The following is an 11,549-nucleotide window of genomic DNA, read 5'->3' as shown; positions in this document are numbered from 1 at the left end:
CTAGCAATTCTTGGCCGAAAAAGAAAATTTTTTTGGAAGTATAAATGAAAATAATTAATTGCCTTGAAAAAGGAGTGGCCACAATCGATATTGCGAGAAAAAGACACTTAAACCAGTAACATTTGTATGCAGGGTTAAATATGTGAGAATATTTGGGCGATTAAAATTTAACTCATAATACACCTATTTTCACAAACAAAATAAATATAATTAAAAACCATTTTTATTATTTGTTCTCAGAGTTAATGAATTTGTGCTAAATTTTTATTAATGAAATTCTCGTGCCAAAAATCTAGTCTCTGAGAAACATACGTGTTCTATCATTTTTAGAATGAAAACAATATTACTGATAGTCTCTAAAATGTTATTTGATTCTGATAATGAGCTAATATTTATTTCTGAAGATACATATGCTCGCTATCAGAAAACCATTAATAAGTACCAGCGAAAATCTTACTCGAGCCAAAAAAGGTTCCCTTATGTAGGCATTTTACTATCTGTACAACGACCAGACGTGCACTAGACAGCAGAACCATTTCATGAGAACCAAAATTACACTAAAAATATAAAAAATTTGATTGTATTGCAATCCAATGGTTTTATCATACTGATGTCAGCGTTAAAGGATAATCGAATCAATTGACATTTAAAGAATCAAATCAAGCCCGTTTCGTCACAAAAATTTGATGGGCAGTGGAGTCTCTCCATGGAATAATTAAGCAAAGGTATCGATTACAAGATAATGTACGTGATAACAAACTACTTCCAATGGTTGGATGTAGTTTAAAATTGAAGTGTTTCTGCAAAATCAATTTGGAAAAACCTTTCAATCAGATGCAGAGCTTTTAGAAGAAATGATAACGGGCATGAAAACTCAATTTGCTGTCGAAAACGCTTTAACTTGATTAATATCAACTCTTACAAAAAGTTTGCTACTTGGCCTAAATGATTAATGAGAATGGGTCTATCAATTTGAAATTCTTGAAAAAGCAGACAAATACTCCAATGGTCGAAAAACAGTTGGCTGCTGTTCCCATATAGCAGCCATTATTTGTTACCTAGCACGCGCGAGGTACTTTTTGAATTTCGTAAGGTCTGCTGAAATCTTCAAAAATTGTTTTCACAAAACAGCATGATAGTCCAGTCAAATTAGACTTTTTTCGAGAAAAAATTTATGAAGTTTTGATATCAGTCGTACGTTGTTCCGTATGGCATCAGAATCAAATATTAAAAGAATTTTCCTCTAGCTGATGGGTGGAACCACCCTTAAATCTAACGGGCAGCCCACAAAAATTGGTTTTTGTCGATTATTTCGAAAAGAGCCACATCTCCAACAAGCCCTCGTACGGTCAGGGCCCACGCGAATGGCTGCCATGTGACCGAAGTCGAGGCAGCAGTAGCAGCGCATCCTCTCCGTCTTCTTCTGCACACGACAGGACACCCAACCCATCTTTAGGTGTCCCGCACGTACCAGCCTCGCGGCGGACTCTTCTGTCAGCTCTACGTAAGCCTTCAGATTCCTTCTGAAGGGTCTTTTCGTGAGGCTGACCTGCACCTCTCCAGCATGTCTGCTCCCGCAGTGGCTTCTTACGGCCGCTTTGACTTCCTCAGCGTAGGTAATTGAATCAATGTCTAAGACCTCGATGCCGACAGCTCGGCGCTGCCTTTTGCGGAATTTCCGAGTTCCACAAGGGCCTTTCCGTTTCTCGTTAGCCTAATTTTCTTGATTTTTAGGTCAAGGGCGTCAGGCATCACTTTTTGCTTGAGTTCCTTGAGGACCTTCGCATAATTCAGGCTCAAGATGAACTGAGTGACTTGGTTCAAGACGCAAGACTATCGAAAGAACTTTCCGAGCTAGTAGCATCTAGATTAAAATAAAAAGGGGATCTACCTCCTGGAACTCGTATATCCTTCTACCGAAATCGAGATTGCTCATTCAGGAAATTTTTTTCAAATGAATTGAATTTGGTTCATTGTAACGATGTGGAAGGTCCAATAAATGAATTTAAGTTCGTTAAGTATAAAACTAGTGACTGGCATCTATTTATAGATTCTTCGACAAGAAGTTTAAAAGCTGTTTTACTCCATAATGGCAACATATATGCTCCTATACCAGTCGGTCATTCTGTCGTGCTAAAAGAAGAATATCATAATCTTCATTTACTGCTCCAAAAATTGAATTATGATTTTCACTGCTGGCAGTTAATCGGAGATTTAAAAATAACGCCCACCTCTACATATTAAACAATTCATTAAAGCCATGAAGAACTTACCGAAAGGAAGTGATGCCTTTATGTACATCTTTGAGAAGTTTCCAAAACTTCTAAAACTAAGATTAATAAAGGAGTCTTTTATGTCCCACAGATAAGGGAACTGTTGCAGGGTAAAGAATTAGAAAGAACAATGGTGCACAAGGAGCTAGCGGCATGGCAAACCTTCAGAGAAGTTCAACAAAAATTTCTAGGAAATAATAAAGATGCTGATTACAAGAATATTGTGAATAGAATGTTAAGAAATTATAGAGAAATGGGATGTCTAATAAATTTAAAGATCTATTTTCTTCACTCCCATATTGATTACTTCTTGGAAAATTTGGAGAACTTCAGAGAGAACCATGGTGAGAGATTTCAACAAGACTTCAAGGATGTCGAAAGAAGATAACAAGGTTATTAGGACATAAGTATGATGGCGGACTATTGCTTGTCTCTCAAGAGAGATTCTACTACTCCGAATAAAATAAAATCTCTTCGTAGATATTTCGCTAGAAAACGAACACGTTATTCGTGAATTTATTTTGTTAATGACAGCGTAATTATGGCCTTCATATGATCTCTAGAGGTCACGGGGACCCGTGGGTAAAAACATATTCGAACGTAAAAATTTTTGCTTTTTTAGAATCTGAGCTCAAAAAGATATCTCGCAAATCAACGAAGTTGATCTTTAAATGACCTTGATCCTGACTTGTAGGGGTCATAGGGGCCACGGATGCGTCATCAGCACACCCGAAAACATATAGTCCACTTGCTTTGGTCGGAGGACTTCGATTTCATTTTGTGGCCCTGTTGAATTAATCCTTGCTGGATTTTTTAAAAAACTTGAAACAACCCTGTTTCTACTCACTGTGAAGTAGTAGCTGCAGAAGAGCAATTTATTCTTGCATTATAAAAGGCTAAAACCTTCTGAAACAAGTTGAAACCAATGAACTGTGGGGTTGGAAAACAGGCAAAAATAGTTTATTATCAGTGTATACTACTGAGGCAGTGGATTAGGCCTGTTGGGGAAACCAAATAATAAAACGCTACACAAATTCTACCCCATAGGTTGTGCTAAAATAAGTCACTAACTAATTTTCGGTAAAATGTTGATATTATCTTTAATTGTTTATGTAGCGACAAATTAATTAGCAACATTTAGGGATAATTTTCTGTTCTACAATTTAACTCCTATATATTTTCACCGAAAAGCCAACCCTTTTCGAGGTATGTGCAAGATAGGGAGCGTGCGGGCTTCGAGCTCAAACTTACCCCCTACTCAAAGGGTGGATTACTCGGGAACTGTGGTCGGCACAACCAAAATGCATAAAACCCTTCTCATTAATAATTTTATTGATTATACTATTTTTTGTATTAAACTATTTTTATCGTTAGATACATCCTTTTGGAAATAATAGCCAATAACCAATTTTCGACGGTTTGTTAGATTTAAGTGTGGTTCCACCCTGCGGCCAGAGGGAAACCTTTTTGATATTTGATTCGGATCTCATACGGAACGACGTACGATAGATATCAAATCTTTTTAAATGTTTTCTGGAAATGACCTGTTTTCAAGCCAATTTGACCGGACTATGAATCCCGTAATGGAGAAAGACAGTGGCGAAGATCAAGTGTACAGCATATTAAAGTAAGGCGTATTGTTCAAATCATACTTATTTTATTGATTTAGAAGCTAAACATAAATTTGGCTCCCCATCCTCATGGAATTACATACATATTACTGGCTATAATTTTTTTTTCTTTTGATTTTATCCCAAAAAATATATCTTAAGAGTCTTAAATTCTTCGAATTCCGTGATTTTTTTACTTGAATACCTTGATTTCCTTTGATTCCATGAATTCCTTCAATTCCGAACATTTCTTGAATTTTTTAAATTCCTTGATTTCCATGTACACCATGCATCCCGTGAAATCCGTGAGTTCCTTTAAATACGTGATTGGTCTGAATTCCTTGAACTCCTAGAATTTTTGAAAGATAATTCAGGAATTCCACGGACGTCAAAATACTAAAAGAACTCCGATAATTTAAATGCATTTTGGATTCTCATAAATTTCTAGGACCCAAAATATTTGTATTATTTAAAACTGTTGAGAAGCCGAAGTATTCTAAGTACTGGAAAACTTGAAGAACTTCAAGTACTCAAACATTTCGAGTAGCCGGTTGGTTCGAGTATTCTCGAGACCGGCCAGATCCGGAAAGTCGAGCCCGACTCAGCCCGAGTTTTCAAGCTTTTTGCTCACTTTCAAGAGAAAGAAATCGCATGGAGCCAGGTCCGGGGAATAAGAAGGGTACTTCATGGTTGCGATGTTTTCTTTCGCCAAAAATTGCTTCACTTTTAGGGCTGTGTAGGCTGTCGCATTGACGTAGTTCAGTATTCAGTCATTTACCGCCCATAGTTCAAGTCGTACGCGCTGAATGCGCTTCCGTAAACGCTCTAAAACCTCCAAATATAAAGAGGAATTAACTGTCTGGCCAGTTGGTACATATTCTCTTGCAAGCCTTTTTGGCTCGAGGCTCGTTCTCAAATTTCCACTCCTCACTTTGCTTTTTCGTTTCTGGATCATATTCGTAAGTCCATGATTAATCACCAGTTATTACTGTGGGCAGGAAATCCAAAGCCTCTTCGATGTTTGACAAAAAATTTGATGTTCGTTCGTTGCTCGATTAAATCGGATCTCTCCATTTGGTACCGCCGATAAATAATGATCCATCAAAAAACAACGCCGATTAAAAGGTATTACTCCGATGATACTTAAATTTTTACTGAATGCTTACAAGACTTGTAAGTGCGACATCTAACGCAGTCATTGACTACAGCTTTGCAACATTTCTAAAAAAAATTAGTCTATGAACTTTTTGTCCACACCTCGTATGACTGTCTTTTAGCACAAGTGGTTAGAGAAAGTTAAGATCGATGTTGTTGAGAAAAATAGCGTTAATCCAGATCATAACTTTTGTTTTGATGGCATTTATCATAAACTCATTGTGTGTGTGTAACTTGTTCTCGATTGAACTCAGTTTGACATCATCAGGCACGGGTCAAGTAAAGTGCCTGATGAGATGAAGATGTTATGAATTAATTTAATATTATGTTTTAAATTTGTTGCGAAGATGTTGTAATAGTACAAAATTAGGCGAATCGTGTAGTTGGGAGTTCGTATTTGGCCGCTGCTGTCCTACACAGCGGCAGTGAGCGTTGAAGGTGACATTATTTGCCTCTCGGTGCTTTCATACAGCTACCACCTACCACTCCATAGGTTTTTAATTGCATACTTCCTAATGGTCTAGGTTGCCTGAAAACTCTGATTAAGTGGACAAACAATGTCAATGATATAGACGTTTCCGTCTTCTTTCTCATGCATCAGGATGATGGATTGATTAACTAGGATAAATTGTTCAGTCTGGATAGTAACCTCCCAATATAATACGTAGTCTTCGTTTTCTGAAACGGGAGCATACGGGGAAACATTATTATATCTGTATGTAAATTCTCTCAGAACCATTAAGCGACAACCATCAATAATGTGCCTCATATAATCGTTGGTATCTCCGCATAATCGGCATCCGTCAACCACGTTTTTAGGTAACTCATGCTTGCGATAATTTCTGCTGCTGACAACCCTGTCGTGAATCACAATAACGAATCCTTCTGTTTCTGGAAACAGGACGCGCTATTTCAGCCAAATATTGAATGCCTCATTAGGAACTTCATTTTGATCTAACGTTCTAGGATGTTCATTGTGGGCGGGTTTTTGTTTCTACTGCCTTTCCAATTTTTTTATGGCTTCAGACTTGATATTTAGGGCTTCCTCTGGACAAAATTCAATAACGTAATCGAGATTTGCTTTACAGATGGTGTTGTAAAGCGGAACTTCTCGCTTGTTGTTAAAAAAGTGTCTCAACTATATATCTTGTCACTTACAAAGTCTCTTGACATATACAAAACCCGTACCCCTCTACGTATGTAGTGGTAGAACTACCCGTTTAATCCTCAAGTTCTGTTTACCTTTCAAGGTCGATGTTCAATCATTTGATGAGCCTAAATGTTTATGTGAGGGCAGGGATGGCATATATGTTGATTGCCCTGATCTTGCTTGCCGAGTTAAGAGAACTCTTTAGAACAAATGTGAGTCTTGTAGAAAAGGAATCCATTAGGCTTTTTTAAACTATCTTATGCTCAAAACCCTTAGATTCAAGATTACCCAGATATTTATATGGCTCGCCCTGACCCGTAACATCGATGTTAATCTCATTTTCTAGCTCTGTTGGCCCAAATTCTCACCTGCTTAAATGCCCGGTAGTTCATTTATCCAGTACAGTCTCCATAGAGATATTACTGAAATCACTTGCTGCAGTTTCTGGCTTAAACTGGCATATAGCTCGAGGTCATCCATATATATAAGATGGATCAGTTAATAACAATCCTCATTATCATGTATTTTGAACCCATGAAACATACCATTTCGTGGTTTGCACAATGCGCGAAACGCTAAACAGAATCATAATGCATTGAAGGAGTTTCATCGAAAGATACCTGTCGTGATGCGTGTAGATTTAGTTATCCATGATCAAAATACTTGATTCTTGTGCTCTGAAGCATCATTGCATGAATTATAAAGTCCATGATGCGTGGGCTCATTTTTAAAATTTTTAAGACATCAAGAAAATATTCATGTGTTAGGGAAGAAAATGCTTACTTGTATTCAATATATCACATTTGCAAGTTCCTTTGATGATACGCTACTCAGGAAATTCTCTCTGGAAGCTTCTGGGCTACCGGAAGGAGGCAACACCGAGTAGGTAAAATTACTCAAAACAAAACCTATATACGAGATGAAAACTTACTGCCTCGTGAGCTTTTATAACATACTTTTTGTTCTTCTATAAGAATTTCATGGTCGTGGCAGTAATAATATACCTTTACTGCAATAATAGCTGTAATGCATTTATAAGTTGTTGAAAGACAGGCTATTGATCGAAATTCCGATAGATGTTGAGCGTCTGGTTTTTTAGGCAACACATACGTAGTTCCTTTTAGCATAAGGCTTACTAGCCCTTTCTAAAGCCGCTGAAACATATGAATCTGTGATGAATCTATTGTTCCCAGATACCCGTCTAATAGTGAGTCATGGCTTCCAATTAAAGGACTTCGGTTTCTTTTTTTAAATATATTTAGTTCACGGTAGAACCTTCTTCTATCTGCCTGAATGGTTTGATTTCGTGCCTTGTATTACTTTTCTTGCACCGTCGTAGTCTAGCAGTAAGTACATCAAATCTCTGCCGTTGAGAGTCTACAATCTCATCCAATATTCTTGGTATTAATGTCTCGAGGCATCGAAGGTGGATGATTTTAGTAATATGTTAACCTTATTGTTTAGATGTTTTATTAGTGCCCGCAGATCCTTCATGGTGTAGATTTTTGGCAGAGCCTGTCTTTGTGTTGGCTCTACATATCGGAACTATAGCAAAGCACGGCGAAAATTGCTTTTAAAGTGCTTTTATTTTTCTGGGATTTCGCTGCTACATCCACGTCATTAATATCCGGATGTGGTTCTAGTGAATCCGGTACTTGATGTACATTGTCTCCAGTACCTATGCCGTCAGCTACAATTAGGTCTTTGTTTTCCACATCCTCGAAAGGGAGCTTATCAATAGGAAGCTGCTTTTCCACCTCCATTTTCATAGCAGCTACCGCAACAGCCGAAAGCAATCTGTTTACTGATTTTCAGCTTTTTTGGTCTGCTAGGTTCTGCTCATTTGTCCTTGTGGCTAGCTCTTGGTACTAAAGTAATAAGAGTCGATGGTGTTTTCACCTCACATTTTTACCATTCTCCTATGCCAAAAAATAAAGGTACATTACATGTATGTTGATATGTTGCCATTTTAATCGCTTTTTTTATTACTGAACCTCTGGTTCATTCGTGCTATCTGCCTGCAAGGGATGTAGTGGTACTGGATCATCCTCAGGTTCCACAGACACGTCAATTGCAGGCTTTAGCCCTATCGCGACAACAGCGTGAGAAAACCTTCGGTAGGGGTTTTTATTACAAGTTGTAAGCTCTAGAAGCTACGATTATCGTTCTGTAATCTAACTAATCCTGACAAAACCGGAACGTGTACGTCGGGCACTTCTACACGACGAATTTAATTAAAAATATTATTTTAAAATAATTAAACATTAATTATCATCTATTATATTAAATAACAGTGTAAGAATTATTTAGGGAATAAGCTTCTGTGAACTAAAGTACGATCATAATTAATAATACGTATTACTATTTTATTTAAGTTGACGGTATTCTTCAAAATGATTGAGACTGTTAATTTGAAAATTATTCTAAGCTTTTAATCAGTTTAAAAAAATCATGTCCGGCCTTACATAGTGTATACAAATGTAACAAATAAATCGAAAATTCCTTTTCCAAAAATCAGTTAAGGTTTTTGTTTTTAAGTTATAAAACATTTAGGCTGAACCAATTAGGAGCGCAGTATAAATAGACGCGTGTACGTGAGCGGGAGTCTTACGCAGTATTATTGAAGAGAGCACCGAGGAGAATTCCGTCGGAAAAATTATTAAAATTTTCGAAAAAAAACATGTGCAGCAATGATTTATGAGGAAGCTTCTTTAAGGGATCATTTTCTATATAAAAATCTTTAGAACAAATCAATTGCAAACCCGCGATATTTTAAACAGTTCTAAAAGTTACTTTCACGTGGATGGGTCATTCCCATCGTATTGTAGAGCAATATTATAAGAAAACCTATTTTAACATAATCTCCTATCTTTAATAGATTCCGAGTTATGGCATTTTGAAAGATCTCCATTTTTTATTTTCAGCGGGAACTCACTGAGATTAAAAAAAACACTGTGTACCTTTGTACCTAGTTACTTTGTGGGAAAGTTTCTCAGAGATGAGTGGAAGTAAACAGAATTTGCTGTAATTCCCAAAGAAAAACAATGTTACTCATAATAGGTAACGCGTTTGACCATTCTTGTCTGTTTTTAGGGGCAAAAAATATACGTCAATAAAAGAAAAAAAGGTTTTTAGGCTCATATTGGAAATTGCGAGGTTTCGAAACTCCATTTTATTGTATTATGGACTAAAAACTAAAAAGTTGTATTTTTGGAAAATACCTCGTTTCCTCTGAGTCCCACGAAGCAATTGATTAAATAAATAAAAGTAGAATCAGTTTTACGTCAATTGAAAAAAAGTGTCTAAGGCCTAATAGGTCACGAGGTCACCTTGGAAAATGGATCTTTCTGTATAGAGAATCCTAAGCCAACCGTAAAGTACAACTATGACCATATTTCTATATTTTTATCCTAAACAAGTGTGTACAATTCATTGGTAATCCATTTTGTTGTATTAAAGATATCATTTATTAATTTTATTAATTAATCAATTACATTTAATATGTAATTACTTTCAAGTAATCCATTAATTACTATTTGCTCGAAGGACCAGGGGTAAGCGTAATTTAAACATAAGATCGCAAGAACAACATCTTCTAATACTAAATTTTAGTTATTGTTCTTATTTTTAATGCAAAAAGTTTGCATAGCATATTATTTACAATTTATAGAAAATCCACTGCGAATGACAAGTATCCTGAAGGTAAGTATGGAATTAGATACAGAAAAGAAAGTATTACGATAAGATTTTGTTATAAACAGTTATTTAAAAATCAGTTTTTTACCAATAAAGACATATTACAAAGTTTCAATAAATTATGGTCACTTTTTTTTGCTACACGGAAAGAAATCTGGGCGGAGGCGGGTGTGGGGGGATTACTCTTGTCTCATATCCGCAGAATCAATCTTGTCAGGACACTGGTACGTTTGCGTTCGCGAGCTGAATCAAGCTGGTCCCAGAATAATTGAACCACCGTAGTTACATTTTCAAACCGTTGGACATCCAGTCCACGCGGACATTATTGGTTCTATGGTCTCTTGTACCCGCATTCGCCCAGATTTATTTCCGTGTGCAAAAGGACACCAAAAGTACTTAGAAGTGGTGATGACAAGATTTTATTTTTTAACTCATTAAAAAACGATTTATATATTGATCAAAAACATATTAAAAATTTGCATGTAATTGGAATCGTTTTTTTGTGACAAAAATACTAAAAAATCGCCAATAAGTAGTCGAAAGTGTTGCTTGAAAGATTTTGTTATAAGGAATCATTTGTTTTTCAATGGAAAAATACATACTATGCATTAGCAATGAATTATACACACTTACCTGGAATATAAATGTAGAAATATGGTCGTTGTTTTAATTTACCGTACGCTTAGGTGCCTATATGGGCAATTCCACACACGCTAGAGGTAAATCTTTGGAGTCACATTGGAAATAAATAATGAACTACTTTAAAATGTGTGCTTAAGAATCCTAAAGTTAGACTTCAAAGGCACAATCTTTATCAATAGTATTTTAATTTTAATGCAATATACACTACATATGCATGCAAACATGAGTGTCTATGAATACATTTTTGGGTCCTAATTTGACGTCGGATTAAAGAAAAAGTATCTCACTACTCTTCCTCTAAGTTTTAGGAAATTTCTTCGTAAGTAAGAAAAACGGCCAACAAAACCTTGTGTATTTTTTTTAGTATCCATCGACGTAACTAGAAGTTATATTGTAAATGTTTTATGTAAATTGTGCTTATGATGTTAATTAAATTAAGAGTATACAATTAAATATTTTTTCTTCGAAATACACTGTAAAAAAAGCTTTGATGACATTTACAATCAGCTAGTAATTATACGTGCAGATTATTTTCAAATTACAATATGTCACCTTATTAATTTACGGTACCAAAGTACTTATTTGCGATGTAATGTGATTTCACTTCAGGTGATAATGTGAAATTAAAATGAGTGTTCTATTTGCAGACGACTGTGAAATTACTACGACCCACGATGGAAATTATTCAATCGGCGTGGGACATAGTAAGTTTACGTCAGGTGATAAATTTACTTGGGACGTTAAGTATACGAAATTCTATGTAAATTTCGACGTGTGCTTTTGTATAGCGAGGGAGTAAGTCCGCACGGACGAAGGCCTCAGAATTATTTGCAGGAAGTAAATTTGGACAATTCACATCTAGCGAGTGCAAGTCGTGCCAAACGATGAGTTTCAGAGATGCCCGAACGACCTTTTGCCATTTGATGCGCATTTCGTTTGTTTTTTGTACGTCATATGGATTTTAACTTTTTTTTAGAGATTTGAACAACTGGGAAATTTAAAAACGGATATTATATAAAAATT

The 11,549-nt window shown here is 36.1% G+C and overlaps 1 protein-coding gene across 3 annotated transcripts in view; it reads left to right on the top strand.

Moving 5' to 3' along the window:
- The window catches only part of LOC117167940 (tax1-binding protein 3 homolog), a 212,299-nt gene that overhangs the window by 137,065 nt on the left and 63,685 nt on the right, over positions 1-11,549 (top strand). Inside the window, exon 3 of one of the 3 annotated variants that reach the window (XM_033353195.1) lies at positions 9,113-9,178. The exons of 1 other annotated variant lie outside the window; for it this stretch is intronic. In XM_033353195.1, the coding sequence (XP_033209086.1) occupies positions 9,113-9,160 (48 nt within the window). In that variant the 3' untranslated portion in view covers positions 9,161-9,178. Of the gene's footprint in view, positions 1-3,699; positions 3,872-9,112; positions 9,179-11,549 lie in introns of those variants that run through there. One more of the 3 variants, XM_033353198.1, reaches the window with a different exon arrangement.

Source organism: Belonocnema kinseyi, chromosome 2 (genome assembly GCF_010883055.1).
Source record: "Belonocnema kinseyi isolate 2016_QV_RU_SX_M_011 chromosome 2, B_treatae_v1, whole genome shotgun sequence".
Lineage (NCBI taxonomy): Eukaryota > Metazoa > Arthropoda > Insecta > Hymenoptera > Cynipidae > Belonocnema > Belonocnema kinseyi.
This window is presented reverse-complemented; position numbering and strand designations above follow the sequence as displayed.